The sequence below is a fragment of the Notolepis coatsorum genome (genome assembly GCF_963971535.1).
Source record: "Notolepis coatsorum genome assembly, chromosome: 17".
NCBI classification, from domain to species: Eukaryota; Metazoa; Chordata; class Actinopteri; order Aulopiformes; family Paralepididae; genus Notolepis; species Notolepis coatsorum.
Genome location: NC_140181.1, coordinates 16,458,271 through 16,474,572, shown reverse-complemented (window position 1 = coordinate 16,474,572; position 16,302 = coordinate 16,458,271). Strand labels below are relative to the sequence as shown.

At 44.9% G+C, this 16,302-nt stretch overlaps 1 protein-coding gene across 1 annotated transcript in view; it reads right to left on the bottom strand.

Moving 5' to 3' along the window:
* Nucleotides 1-6,136: 6,136 nt before the first annotated feature.
* Nucleotides 6,137-16,302, bottom strand: part of dnmt3bb.1 (DNA (cytosine-5-)-methyltransferase 3 beta, duplicate b.1) — a gene marked incomplete at its 5' end in the record, with an annotated part of 68,868 nt that continues 58,702 nt past the window's right edge. Inside the window, 4 exons of the mRNA XM_084333352.1 lie at nt 6,137-6,573; nt 8,549-8,667; nt 11,662-11,731; nt 12,795-12,880. Of these exons, the coding sequence (XP_084189478.1) occupies nt 6,432-6,573; nt 8,549-8,667; nt 11,662-11,731; nt 12,795-12,880 (417 nt within the window). The 3' untranslated portion in view covers nt 6,137-6,431. The remainder of the gene's footprint in view (nt 6,574-8,548; nt 8,668-11,661; nt 11,732-12,794; nt 12,881-16,302) is intronic.

Sequence of the window (16,302 nt, the reverse complement as noted above, 5' to 3'; positions counted from 1 at the left end):
TTTTACAAGTTAGTTCGCTTTAACGTAACACAGTGCAATGCATGACGGGACTTATTTAAAACCAATTCCATTTATGTTTCGATAGGACCAACATAAAACAAACCAGTCCTCCTCGCAAATCCAATTGAAATCGATCGATTTCAATGCAGCAAATTATCTTGAGAATCAGCCAGCAGTTAATTGTTATAAATAATAACAGGGAATATGCAATATTTTCACATCCCGCTTTTACGCATGCGCTATGGAATCATGGCGACTTAGCGAAATAATAGCCCGACTTGTTTTATATTTGTGCAGCTTTTACTCAGTTTGAATTCATTACGTAGCCTGCAATGCATTTTGTGCACAGATGTATTGCCTATTTTATTCCAACGACAAGCCTACGTTTGCCTTGCGACTCGCGAGGCAGCTGCCATATGTGTCATCTGACATCAAGTCAGTATGTGGGGCTTTGTGAGCGACCTTGTTGTCAACAAGTCAAAGAACTCTAGCGCCGCTCAGTGGTGGAGAGAGAGAGAGCGCGCCAAATAAAGAAAACAATTGTTTGTATTGAGCCGTACTGTTAGTTTGATTGATTGAAAACTTTATTAACAGATTGCAGAATGGGTACAGTACAGTACAGCTCAATACATACAATTGTTAAGGGGATGCAGACCAGAGAAAGACTTTCGTCTTGTTTACATCAGGGTCCCCAATTTTCAATTAATCGTAACATATATGACATACATCACATGACATACAGATAGACAGTACTGCTACATCTATACATTTATCATGACATACCAGATTTGCAAATACAGTACTGTTTGTGATACGAAAAGAGTCCAGAAAAAAAAGTATATACACTTGACGTAGAAACTGTACATTGGAGGAGGTTGGGTAGGTGGGGGGGGGGGGGGGTGACTGTACATTGGAGGTGGTTGGGTGGGTGGGGGGGGAGGTTGGGTAGGAGGGGTGGGTGGGGGTGGGGGACACTGTACACCTGTACAAGCAAAACTGTACATTGGAATATTGACAAGACCATACTTGGTGATTTACTGTACATTGGAGGGGGTTGTGTTAGGACATTTACAAGGGCCAGTTTCGAATTGCAGTCTCCCGTAGGTGTTTTTTGAGAGTGTTTTTGAAAGTGGGTAGTGATTCACATTCCTTTACAGCTTTGGGTAGGGCGTTCCACATTGATGTGGCATAATTGCGAAACGTGTTTAGTCCCTTGTTTGAGCCGAATCTGGGTTTAACATGATTTGTGGAGCTCCCTCTGGTGTTGTGATTGTGGTATTCACTGACCTTTGGGAAGTATTTTGACATGTACATGGGTACCTTGGTCATGTAGTGTATCTTGTAGACCAGGCCCATTGCAAGTTGTTGTACTCTGTCGTCTACTCTAAGCCATCCTAGGTTGTCAAAGTGGGCAGGGGTGAGGTGGGTTCTAGGAGTAAGGTCAAGCAGTAGTCTGACCAGTTTGTTTTGAGATGTTTGTAAATTTGTTTTTAGCGCCTTTGAGGTGCTTTGGTACCATGAGGTGCAAGCATAGTCGTAGTACCCTTGAATGAGTGCTCCTGCCAGAGTCTTCAGGGTATTCTTGTTTACCAGTGAGGAGATCCGGTACAAGAATCGAGTTCGTTGGTTGACTTTTTTTTATTACATTGGATGCCATTTTGTCACAGGAAAGATTGCCTCTAGGATGGAACCCAGGTAGGTAATATCTTCTTTCCTTGTGACAATATTGTCACCCACTGTAACTGAGAAGCCGTCAGTCTTGCTGAGTTTGTTATTTGAACCGAAGAGAATGGACTCTGTTTTGCCCATGTGTAATGATAGTTTGTTATCAGCGAGCCATATGCAGATTTTGCCTAGTTCCGAGCTGAGGGTTTTTTCAACCTGTAACTTGTTCTTGTCAGAGACCAGCAGGGCTGAGTCGTCCGCAAACAGGAACAAGTTGCAGTCACAAGCTGACGACATGTCATTTGCATAAATTAGGAACAGTAGCGGACCTAGTATGCTTCCTTGTGGAATACCACAGCTTACTGTGAGGGGGGGATAGGGTACCGTTTATCTCCACCATCTGCTCTCTCCCCTCCAGGTAGGATTGCATCCAGCTCACTGATAGACTATCAAAACCAATTGCTTTTAGCTTGTCAATCAGAATGGTGTGATTGACAGTGTCGAAGGCCTTTTGTAGGTCCAGCATGACCATGCCGCAGTATGTACCCATTCTGCAATTTGTTAATAAAGTTTTCAATCCATCAAACTACCAGTAGGCTAATGTTAAAATCTACTAGTAGTAAGCAGCACCAATAAGTCAGCACTGTTGAATGAATCATTTAATCAACCGTTGCAACCATCTCTCACTTTGTGGCAAACTGAAATAAACCACTAGCCTAGCTGCTGGTCAACACAGGCAAGTATTGGCTGATGTGGGGAGTTTGGGCTCAGCTTGAACTACACTGCAGTTTCAAACATCCACACTGTTATAATTTATATAAAAACCACAGATGTGTTGGTACCATTTGTTCTATGATCTGGTTCAGAAAAATACATGCAGTAAACTCTTTTACCATGTATTGTGTCAGTAAACTATATTAATGATTTCAAAACCATGTTTATCAAATGGAAAAGTGTGCGTGTTGTTAATATCTATTATCTCTATAATCTGATTCTGGCTCAGAACAGACACGCATTGATTACGGTCTAGTCTTACATTAAAAATCAATGATATTGCCTATAATAGGCGGCACGGTATGGTGTAGTGGTTAACACTGCCGCCTCACAGCAAGAAGGTCCTGGGTTCCATTCCCGCTTGGGGACCATGTTGCTGGGTTGCCAGCTACCCAGGTGGGGTATCTCCTCTGCCCTTCTGTGTGGAGTTTGCATGTTCTCCCCGTTCCCCCTCCAGAAAAATACATTATAAACCCAATGGGAAAACATGCAGAACAGATGTCCCTGACGAAAACGGACGGCCCCCGGATGCGGCCCCACACCCATGTCTGCTCCCAGCTGCCCTGGGGGCGTCTATTCTTATCCCAACCCATGTTTGCATGTTTGTGATCTGATTGGCCACTGACGTTTCTGGTCATGTGACATGTGTGCCCAATCGCGTGACGCGACCATTTCCGCCTCGACCAGCAGCAAACTACCTAACGCCTACGATCCACACTGAAAGAGTGCCTAAGCTTAACCGGCGAAAGAACTTGCCGTCACACGATAGGCGCGACCAGAAACGTCAGTGGCCAATCAGAGCGCAAAACGCGAACGCGGAAGCAAACATGGGTTGGGATAAGAATTTAGGCGCCCTGGGGGGGCAAGCGCAGAGAGAGAATGGACTACACATGACTATGTTGCAATGTGTGCAATGAATAAAGACTTCTTCAAAGTCCAGTTTAATAAGGGCTTTTCCAGAGCTGCGTAATATAACTAAAATCTAGATTGGGGGTCTGATTACAGTACGGTTTTGCTTCATCCACAGGACGGAGACGATGCCATATAATGTATCCTGGATCAAGGGCACCCAATACAACATTCTGGTATGGAATATTGGCTTGTACAGTATTATTAAACCCTGTTATGTCTATAAAAAGATACACTCCCAATTACATTTGAAACTCTGGAGCTTTGTGGTCATTTCAGAAACAAGACACATGGAAGAATATTTATTTTCCAGGCTGTTTTTTTATTGAGTAAAATATAGGCTAGAAGTAATACACAAAACAAAAAAACACAGCAATGCTGCAGTTCACGCAAATGAAAATAATAAAAATAGTCCTGGTCCGGATGTTTTGGAATGACTTTGCATTTTCGTGTCAAAAGAAAAACGTCAAAAAAATCGAATAAAAAGCTAAAATATAAATCTGGTACATAATGTTGATTATAAAAATGAAACACAATTACAGCGTTATAGACGTTTTTTACATTTTCTTTTTTTCCTCATATAACAGGATTCACACACATGCCTAATAAGCCTACATATGCATACTCAATATCTTCCACATCTACTAAAAACAACACACACGGTAGAAAAACTATTCAATCAAATCAAACTATTGATTAAACTAACATTTTCTAAAAATGTGCTATAAAAATTACACATCTTAAAGTCTTATATTGTGCTACTATGTAACACAATATAACAAACTTGAACTTGAAACGATGTACGCATAGGATCTTGATATAAAACACAACATCTTTAAAGGCGTAGTTACAAAAAGTCAGCAAAATCTTTTTAAACTTTTTTTTCAAGCATGACATTCGTCCAAAACTTACAGTAGTATTTATTAGTAAAGCATGTAAACTAAATTATGTCTTTTGGCGCCCTGGTAAAACTTTTGAATCAACAGCAGACATCTTGTGCCATCATCACACATGGAATTATCATGTTACTTGAGGAGCTTACTATTTAGTGAAAACCTTCCTGGTGGCACTAATAAAAATAGTATTCCGCTTAAACATATATAGATAATGTCCACAAACCTTAAATTACACAAGTTCTTCAAGGAGTTGGTCTTTTTAGTTAAAAAACAAAAAAACAAAAATCCTGCCACTTTACAAATGGTTGTGCATTTTGGATAAACAAATATTGTAGTTCCTGATCAAATGAGAAGTTAAAAACTTCTAAACGTTTTTATCAATACAATACACAAAACAAATTGTAAAAAAGTTCCAGTGATAAAATAAAAGCTATAGCTATATATACACAGGGCTTATAAGAGACTACAGTATACTGTATATTCACACAACAAGGATCTTTAAAGATGGGTTGTTCAGTTGCACCATAGCTTTTGAGGTAATGCCCAGTTTTTTGGTGACAGCCAACAATATGAAAATCTTCCAGTTATTAAAGCAAAGATATATATATATATATTTCTTTTTTTTAAGTAGTCGATGATGGGTCACAAAATGTGTTTCGTGTCCAATGTGTACAGTATGCTTAAGTATATACAGCATATATTTTAGGAAAAATAGTTAACTAAAATAAATCTACAGTAGGACAAAATAAAATGTTTTTTTTTTTTTTTTTTTTTTTGTTTCCTGGAATCGCTGAGAAGGACTGAATCTATTCTTGGTCAATATATCTGTACGTTTCTCCGTTTTATACATTGACAAGTTTCAAGTATTTGTATGTAATAATTTGACAGGGGAATTACTACTTTCACATGAAAATATAACAATATTCTTCCACTATTTCTATCTATACGAGAACATCTTTATAAAAACAATCTCTGATAAACCCCTTTTCTTCGTTTTTTTTTTTCAAATCTTGACATAAGAATAACGCTCTTATGAAATATCACTAAGTAAGATATCACCTTTGGCTCCAAAGAAGGTAAAAAATAAGTTGTTCTTCAGAGGATTACGCTGTAATCTCTTCCACTGCAGCCTTCCACTAAGCCAGTTCATTATCTTTTAGCATGATCTTTTCACTCTGGCCACTGGCCAGGGACACAAAACGGACTAAATCTAGTCTCACTCTGGCCAGGGAACCAAACTGACTAAACCTAGTCTCACTCTGGCCAGGGAACCAAACTGACTAAATCTAGTCTCACTCTGGCCAGGGAACCAAACTGACTAAACCTAGTCTCACTCTGGCCAGGGAACCAAACTGACTAAATCTAGTCTCACACTGGCCAGGGAACCAAACTGACTAAACCTAGTCTCACACTGCCCAGGGAATTAAACTGACTAAACCTAGTCTCACACTGGCCAGGGAATTAAACTGACTAAACCTAGTCTCACACTGGCCAGGGAACCAAACTGACTAAACCTAGTCTCACACTGGCCAGGGAACCAAACTGACTAAATCTAGTCTCACTCTGGCCAGGGAACCAAACTGACTAAACCTAGTCTCACACTGGCCAGGGAACCAAACTGACTAAACCTAGTCTCACACTGGCCAGGGAATTAAACTGACTAAACCTAGTCTCACTCTGGCCAGGGAACCAAACTGACTAAACCTAGTCTCACACTGGCCAGGGAACCAAACTGACTAAACCTAGTCTCACACTGGCCAGGGAACCAAACTGACTAAACCTAGTCTCACACTGGCCAGGGAATTAAACTGACTAAACCTAGTCTCACACTGGCCAGGGAATTAAACTGACTAAACCTAGTCTCACACTGGCCAGGGAATTAAACTGACTAAACCTAGTCTCACACTGGCCAGGGAACCAAACGGACTAAACCTAGTCTCACACTGGCACCTAGTCTAATGAAAACACACAACAATAGGCCCATGACTCGTTTCAGATCCCCAACCAATAGTTTTAAGAAATCTGACTTTAGCTTAATGGAAGACTATAGCGGCACAGTTCCGAGAAGGTGTTTCTCTAGGCTAAAAGGGAAATGTTCTACAAATCAAAGCAGCATGTTCTAATCTAGACTGGAATATGGATGAAACATGATCCGGATCACTGATTTGCAGGTGCTATAGGTGGCGTCTACTCGCAGGCGTAGTAGTCCTTGAGCGGGGCGAACAGGTGTCTGATGACAGGAACGCTCCAGGAGCGGCCCAGCAGTTTCTGTCTGGCCCCGCGGCCCATGTTGGACACGTCTGTGTAGTGGACGGGGAATCCAAAGATCCTGCAGGAAAACACGCAACAATGACATCGTGATCTCAAAAGGAACAACATATCAAAACTGATTTTCCAGAAGAAGTACCGTATTGGCCCGATTATATAACATTTTAACAACCCCTACTCTATCAAGACTCATAGACATTATACGCTACATAAGCGTCACAATGTGTTACATTAACACACCCTTCCTGTACTGTATATTTGCACATATACTCAAAACTGTGAGCATCTGACACTGACCATTTTCTTTGCACAATACTACACAATTGCGTAGCTCTGTTACATATTCTATTCCACTGTATTTCTATTCTAATTTAGTGTATATAATCGACTACAATCCTGCACAATTTTATAGCCCTGTCCTATATTCTAACCTAGTTTATATATTCCATTTTATTTTATTCTACTTAACACTTTCACTGCCACACACGAGATATCTCGGGTTTCCGATAGTTATGTTGAAAGCCACTCACGAGATTTCTCGGATTTTTTTTTCTTTTTTTAGCGATCTGAAATTATTGCATCACGTGAGCCTACCCGAGTATACCCGAGCGCCGCCGGCGATCATATGTGGAAAAAAGCGCCCCCTATCGTCTCCCAGATGACATAAGGGATTTTGGAATGGACTCAATGAAAATGGATGGGGAAAAAAATCCGGTACTCCACATTTTCCAGTCCACTGATCCAGCCAGGGTTACCACAGTTCATTCTGGAGCCTCTCAGCCCCGCGGAATCATGTGTACTACTGTATCACGTTGGATCCATACACTTATCGATTTTTTCGAATGGTGATCAGGAATTGGAATATACCAGTTGGATACCATCTGATGTCAGGTAAGGAATCTATGTTATCAGTGTTAGGATAATCAGACTAATTTTGATGAAGATATAGGCTGTTTTGTGAAATGGGCTCTTTCGGTTTCACTGGAAAAGTCAGAGAGGAAATGAACACGGCGATTATCCGTGCGCGGCCCGAATGTGCTTGCGTGCACGTATAATATTGATCATCTAGCGTTTATTTGAAAACGATTCATAAATAGGCCGACGAATATCAACGTTCTGGAATATTCCAGTAAAAGACGATTATCATAGAATGGTCCAGAATGAACTGTTTTTTTTATCTCAAAACGGGTGCTTTTCTAAATGCTCTGAAACGGAAATGAAGCGATAAAAAAACCAATCTGCCTTGACAGCACTGACTGGAAAAGTAGTCTTTGATAAGCGACGGGCAGATTAGACACATAGCCATAATTTAAAACATAGATTAGGCGATATTAACGTTAACATTGAAGTGGACCGTGGCATCAAGGGGGTAAAAAGGAAAACCCGGTGTGGCACTCAAAGTGTTAATTGTCTGTCAATGTTGATGCACCAAATGACCATGACAAATTGTGACTTTTCTGATTCAGATTTTTGGGGAAATATTTTTTGTAGATAAAATGTTCTTTTTATCTGACCAGAATGTAGACTACCAGTAATACTAACACATTGAATAAAACAAGGTAGGTATATATTTACATATTCTAAATGAAATTATCGCATTTACATAAAATGTAAACATTTGTGGATGTGTGTTACTATTCTACTCAAATAACTATAACCTGATTATTCAACCTTTGAGGATCCACAGTTATGCCCCCACAAGTGTGATGAAACACATAACTATTTGTGTAATGTGTAAAGTGCGTGTGTGAATATGTTTCAAGTTGTTTTATTTGTCACATATAAGGTACATTATAGTGAAATTATTGGTTCTGTATGAGCCTCCTGAGATTGTGCTTCATACAGTAAAAAAAAGTAAAAGTAAAACACCAAACACTATACAAAATACAAAACTAAAATGTACAAAATGTAAAACAAAACACACAAATGAGGTAGTGCAAATGTGTGCGTGTGTAAATGTGTATATGTGTGTGTGTGTGTGTGTGTGTAATGTATGTGCATGTCTATATACCGGTATATATGTGTGTGTTCCTCACCTCTCCAACTCAGTACACCACAGTATGTCCTCCTTGCCGTTCATCATGACAGGGAAGTGTTGGTCTTTTCCCTGTTTGATGGAGTTGGACCGAGTGGTGATGGTTCGCACTTTCCCAAACTACAGAGAGACAGACACAAACATACAATCAAACAGGTCTAACAGGGCAGCCCTGCCGTGTTCCCAAACTACAGATAACCACGTTTATTATGTACGTTTCGGGAGGGGAGCTTCCCGAACCAAACGACCCCAACGCGCACTATAAAGCATGCCAGCTCGTTTCACACTCCCTGGCTGGAGTCAAGCGATTCCCAACGACACGCAGCTGGAACCAATCTACCCGCAATCACAACAGCTGAAAATAATGAGCGTATTCCGGCTTCATCCAATCAGGCCCCATCCCGGCCAGAATATAGGATGTCCAGTCCCACTACTCTCAGCGCTCCTCAGTTCACTTCGTTTTCACAACCGCACCTAAAAATAAATAAAACCTCATTAGAGGGGGTGTCCGACATCCTCAGCATGGAACATCTTACACAACTTCCGACCTGACGACCGAAGGCAGACATGTCCCACCGGGAGATATTCTGTCTTACTTCGATCCCACGGCCGAGGACAGATATCTCCCCCCTTCAGAGACTGTGAGGCCGAGAGCAGACTTCTCTGTAGAGATATTCTGCTCAACCTCGGTCCGATGACCAAGGGGCAGATACCCCGTGTCGTAAACAGGCCAGATATGCAACTCTTTGATTCCCCCGCTGCCGCCGCGCTAAGTTGGTCGTCTGGGAAGCTCCCGACTTTGTGAAAGACAGAAATACAATCATATAATCAAACAGGTCTAACAGAGCAGCCCTGCCCTGTTCCAAACTACACAGTCATACTATCAAACGGGTCTGACAGAGCAGCCCTGGCCAAGACATTGCCTCCGCCTATCAAGAGGAGAAGTCACATTGTTGTTGTCATCGTGTCAGAGAAGTAGTGGTGGTGGTGCCTACCCAGGGGCCTGAGCTGGGAGAGGGCTGCCTACCCAGGAGGGGCCTGAGCTGGGAGAGGGCTGCCTACCCAGGAGGGGCCTGAGCTGGGAGAGGGCTACCTACCCAGGGGGGGCCTGAGCTGGGAGAGGGCTGCCTACCCAGGGGCCTGAGCTGGGAGAGGGCTGCCTACCCAGGAGGGGCCTGAGCTGGGAGAGGGCTGCCTACCCAGGGGCCTGAGCTGGGAGAGGGCTGCCTACCCAGGAGGGGCCTGAGCTGGGAGAGGGCTGCCTACCCAGGGGGGGCCTGAGCTGGGAGAGGGCTGCCTACCCAGGAGGGGCCTGAGCTGGGAGAGGGCTACCTACCCAGGGGGGGCCTGAGCTGGGAGAGGGCTGCCTACCCAGGGGCCTGAGCTGGGAGAGGGCTGCCTACCCAGGAGGGGCCTGAGCTGGGAGAGGGCTGCCTACCCAGGAGGGGCCTGAGCTGGGAGAGGGCTGCCTACCCAGGAGGGGCCTGAGCTGGGAGAGGGCTACCTACCCAGGAGGGGCCTGAGCTGGGAGAGGGCTGCCTACCCAGGAGGGGCCTGAGCTGGGAGAGGGCTACCTACCCAGGGGGGGCCTGAGCTGGGAGAGGGCTGCCTACCCAGGAGGGGCCTGAGCTGGGAGAGGGCTGCCTACCCAGGAGCGTGAGCTGGGAGAGGGCTGCCTACCCAGGAGGGGCCTGAGCTGGGAGAGGGCTGCCTACACAGGGGCCTGAGCTGGGAGAGGGCTGCCTACCCAGGAGGGGCCTGAGCTGGGAGAGGGCTGCCTACCCAGGAGGGGCCTGAGCTGGGAGAGGGCTGCCTACCCAGGAGGGGCCTGAGCTGGGAGAGGGCTGCCTACCCAGGAGGGGCCTGAGCTGGGAGAGGGCTGCCTACCCAGGAGGGGCCTGAGCTGGGAGAGGGCTACCTACCCAGGGGGGGCCTGAGCTGGGAGAGGGCTGCCTACCCAGGAGGGGCCTGAGCTGGGAGAGGGCTGCCTACCCAGGAGGGGCCTGAGCTGGGAGAGGGCTGCCTACCCAGGAGGGGCCTGAGCTGGGAGAGGGCTGCCTACCCAGGAGGAGCCTGAGCTGGGAGAGGGCTGCCTACCCAGGAGGGGCCTGAGCTGGGAGAGGGCTGCCTACCCAGGAGGGGCCTGAGCTGGGAGAGGGCTGCCTACCCAGGAGGGGCCTGAGCTGGGAGAGGGCTGCCTACCCAGGAGGGGCCTGAGCTGGGAGAGGGCTGCCTACCCAGGAGGGGCCTAAGCTGGGAGAGGGCTATCTACCCAGGAGGGGCCTGAGCTGGAAGAGGGCTGCCTACCCAGGAGGGGCCTGAGCTGGGAGAGGGCTGCCTACCCAGGAGGGGCCTGAGCTGGGAGAGGGCTGCCTACCCAGGGGCGTGAGCTGGGAGAGGGCTGCCTACCCAGGGGGGGCCTGAGCTGGGAGAGGGCTGCCTACCCAGGAGGGGCCTGAGCTGGGAGAGGGCTATCTACCCAGGGGGGGGCCTGAGCTGGGAGAGGGCTGCCTACCCAGGAGGGGCCTGAGCTGGGAGAGGGCTGCCTACCCAGGGGCGTGAGCTGGGAGAGGGCTGCCTACCCAGGGGGGGCCTGAGCTGGGAGAGGGCTGCCTACCCAGGGGCGTGAGCTGGGAGAGGGCTGCCTACCCAGGGGGGGCCTGAGCTGGGAGAGGGCCCTCTGAGGATCTGGACTAGATTTCTAAAGGTTTTTACTACAAAGTTTGTATGAGTCATGGTTGGGGGGGGGGGGGGGGGGGGGGGGGTCATAGAGACACATCATGGGTACAGGCCCAAGAATTTCCACTACTGTATCTACAAAAAACCCTGGTCTGGGTTCTACATGTACATGGTTCCACAGATTCCGTTTTCTCACATTTTTACCAAGCAATACAAATGATGTGCAATAAAAAAAATATCGACAGAAAACATATTAAATTTTTTTTATATTTGATAATGTCAACCCTAGTTCCAGTTTGATATGACACTTCCCATTAACCATGCAGTCCGATATGACGAACAAATCGATTGACGTGTATTTTCCATATTTAGCAGATATTGCGATGTACAGTATATAAATAATCAATGCTGTATTGTGTTAAACCTATATCATACCTTGGCGATTCTTCCATGGTCCAGACAGTCCTGGAGCTCCAGTTTGTCCATCCCAGTTGCACAGAGAGGCCTGGAAAAGAGAAAGGAGGTTTTCTTATTGTCAACTTACTCTGGCAATTAAAATCCGTCTTTCCGCAAACCTCTCCTAGTCACATGTACTGTATGCACACTTCCCCACAAACACAATTTCATCACAGTGGTCAGAGCGCAGGGTCGCCTGCAGTGCAGCCCTGGAGCAGTTCTAGGGTGCAGTGTCTTGCTCAAGGGCACGTTCTAATACCAGCCACCCCCCAATTGCTAGCTCACAACTGGAATATGCCCTCCCGTCCCTATTGATGCAGAGGTTTTAACCGGAAACCTTTCTGTTACTAGTCTGCCTCGAGGCCATCCTGCCTCCCCTGAAGGGACATCAATATCACATATTGTATTCTCCATCTACTATGGGTCTAACCATCTCAATACAGAATAGAAAATTGAAAACATTTTTTTTTTGTTTTTATACCTTTAATAAAGTGTCTTGAAATGTACAACCGTATCTATGATTCTCATTCTCTCATTATTTTACCTAGGTCTCTATTTGTTTTTTCCAGTTTAACTGGTGGCATGTTATGGCTACTGCTATTAACATAATGTTTAAGGCAGATTTTTACTACTTTGAAATAAGCCAAACAGCCAACAGCCAAACAAAGCTGTGTAGTATATATATATCATATAGTATATATCATCTATAATTAGAGTTCTTTAGTATGAATACATTTGAACGCATAAAGAATAATAAATCTAATAGAATTGACCTAAAAAATCTAAACGTGTATAGAGTCTGAACATTTTGTGTATCGTTACACCCCTAGCATCTACTGTATCACTCCGAGGTCTGGCAGAAAGAACTGATGGGACATATATAAGTAGATATCAACTTACAGCACAGATGTAGGCAGCCATTACTAAATTCACACTTTCTCCTGCATATTATGTTAGATGCAGAATGTACGCAGGGGAAGAACAGTTGATGTAAAAAATGTATACAATTAATGTAGAGCTTATGAATTGTAGCTAAAGTAAAGGGCAGTATACGTGAGGCTGAATAAAACGATCCGAGAGACGTTTTAATTTACCTGCCGATTGTCCCATACCTGTTCATGCCTGGCAGGTTGCCCCAGAAGTAACGAGCACGGTGGGCGGCAGACACCTCGATAGCATCAATCATCACTGGGTTACACTAAAACACACACACACAAGCACACAGGTAATTAAATTTCAAACCTTTATTTTTTTTATCCACTTTTTTCTCCCCATTTTTCTATTTTTCTCCCATCCCAATTTCGTGTATCCAATTCTTCCCTCCCCTGTCTTGAACGTTGCTAGACTATGCCTCCCACTGGTTGGTTGTAGTGAGGACAGAAGCCTTGCATCACGTGTCCCCTCCGGTACACGAGGAGGCAGCTGTCATATCTTTTCTTTTTTTAAACTTTGGCCATTCCCCTGGCTCTTTTATACGTTTATCGCATTTATTCTGGTCAAGGATGACCGACAGAAACAGGCTGAAAGGGTTCAGATGGGGGGGAAGACACTCTGGGAAAGGCACGGCTGCAGTCCGGGATTCGAACTCGCTAAACCCCAGATCCGTGACGAGCACGGTTGTCCCCGGCGCCGAAATGGCACTCGCGGTACGTGGTGAGCTACTGGAGCTCCCCTGTCATATCTTTTCACCGCAGCAGCTCGAACTCTCAGTAGCGAGGAGTAACGCGTGGGAGGCTCACGCTGCCCCCGCTACTTCCTGCTTCCGTCGCACCGGCGTCACCAAACCGACCTGTAGGAGTCGCTGTCCACAACGTCAAATCCCCACCCACCGGCTTTCCCACCCTCTAACACTTGCCAATTGTGTTAGTATGAACGACCGGCCAGCTGGTAGCAACGCCGAGAGCTGGGCTCGAACCCAGCGTCTCCTGCGTTAGAGGCAAGCGCCTTGCCCACTGCGCCAATCAGCCGCAATTTCAAACCTTTATTTGAACTTGAAAGGCAACTGAGGTTTCCCTCATTTATAGTCACGTCGAGTGTACATACAGAAATAAGCTAAATCAAACTACAGAAAATGCATATAAAATCACACAGCAATACAATCATGACAATAAGAAGAGGCAAAAGTAAGGTTAACAAATCAATTAAAACACGTACACCTTCATTGACACAGGTTGGAGATCAAGGTTTTAAACTCTGCAACAGAGGGGAGGAGAATCTCAAGCTTTAAGGACTGTTGGAGTTCATTCCATGAGCTAGAGGGGCATCATAGCAAAATGCAGATTTACCCTGTTCTGAGCAAACTCAGGGACCTTAAGGACTGGCCAGTCACTAGAACCAGTTCCATAGGTTCCAGAATTCCATTCCAATAATGATGTAGTATAAGGAGGTAGCTTACCAATAATGATGTAGTATAAGGAGGTAGCTTACCAATAATGATGTAGTATAAGGAGGTAGCTTACCAATAATGATGTAGTATAAGGAGGTAGCTTACCAATAATGATGTAGTATAAGGAGGTAGCTTACCAATAATGATGTAGTATAAGGAGGTAGCTTACCAATAATGATGTAGTATAAGGAGGTAGCTTACCAATAATGATGTAGTATAAGGAGGTAGCTTACCAATAATGATGTAGTATAAGGAGGTAGCTTACCAATAATGATGTAGTATAAGGAGGTAGCTTACCAATAATGATGTAGTATAAGGAGGTAGCTTACCAATAATGATGTAGTATAAGGAGGTAGCTTACCAATAATGATGTAGTATAAGGAGCTAGCTTACCAATAATGATGTAGTATAAGGAGCTAGCTTACCAATAATGATGTAGTATAAGGAGGTAGCTTTTTTTAATTCCTGAAACGCTGAGTTATAGGGCGCTACTTGTATTCTACTATAAGCGTTGGCGTTGCTCGCCTCGATACGCTACTATTTCCAAATCAAATATATATATAATAGGTATTATGTTTAATCATGAATGCATGAAGGGGGGGGGGGGGGGGGGGGGTCGTTTTTTTATGCTTTGATGGCCAGTAATGGCATTCGTGTTGAACACTACAGAAGCTGATCAGCTGGATCGATATCAAAACAAATTTGATTGATTGAACATTTTATTAACAGATTGCAGAATGGGTAGAATACAGTAAGGCTCAATACACACAATTGTTAAGGGGATGCAGACCAGAGAAAGACTTTCGTCTTGTTTACACCAAGGTCCCCCATTTTCAATTTATAATGATTTGTAAGTAGGGTGCAACTAGCACTGTGCAATCCATTCTTTGTGGATTTAGCCCATTGTTGGATCAAGCTGAAATTGATGTCAGATAGTCCTTACCTTTGGTCGGGGGTATTCCAAAAATAATATTCAAATTGTTATGGATAGAGTGTGCCAGATGCGTTTCGAAGTGGTCGGATGAAGCGATTTACTCGGCTCCGTCTAAATATAGCGCCCAGAGACATTTGAGTGTAACACAGGGTTAAATATAAGGTTTCAAAGGGTGGGCGACACTGGCAGGATGCGCTTTGGCGATCTGAAAATCCTTTCCTATGGCAACACCGAAGTCAGAGGATGAATAATGAATAAAAATATCGAATAAAAGAAAAAACTACCAAAACCTGAGATATCTCGGGTCTGGCATCCAACGCATGGCGAGTTAACACGACTTATTTCGAGATTGGCGCAGAATGTGTTAAGCGACTACATCAGAATGAATAGTTCCATGCACTGACGAAGGCCAACGTTTTGGCTGAATGTTTTTTATTGTTCTACACTGAAGTAGACAGATAATAAAAACAAGATGCGAAGATACAAAGCTTGCAAAGTGCAACGCACGTGAGCCGCCACTAGGGGAAGAGCGGCTAACAGCGAATGAGGGAGTGAGTGAATGGCATTGCCAGTCTATGAGGTGCAAACATCTAAAATATATATATATATGTTAAGATTTATTTACTCAGGGTAGGTTCTCTGAGCACGAACGCTCTTTTTCAGCAACGCCCTCTGCTTCACATTCACACAGTTACTGTACAATCACACCTGGGAGCTGCCCAGTACAACCACAGTCTGACACTGTTGACCACTAGGAGCTGCCCAGTACAACCACAGTCTGACACTGTTGACCACTAGGAGCTGCCCAGTACAACCACAGTCTGACACTGTTGACCACTAGGAGCTGCCCAGTACATCCACAGTCTGACACTGTTGACCACTAGGAGCTGCCCAGTACAACCACAGTCTGACACTGTTGACCACTAGGAGCTGCCCAGTACAACCACAGTCTGACACTGTTGACCACTAGGAGCTGCCCAGTACAACCACAGTCTGACACTGTTGACCACTAGGAGCTGCCCAGTACAACCACAGTCTGACACTGTTGACCACTAGGAGCTGCCCAGTACAACCACAGTCTGACACTGTTGACCACTAGGAGCTGCCCAGTACAACCACAGTCTGACACTGTTGACCATTAGGAGCTGCCCAGTACAACCACAGTCTGACACTGTTGACCACTAGGAGCTGCCCAGTACAACCACCGTCTGACACTGTTGACCACTAGGAGCTGCCCAGTACAACCACAGTCTGACACCGTTGACCACTAGGAGCTGCCCAGTACAACCACCGTCTGACA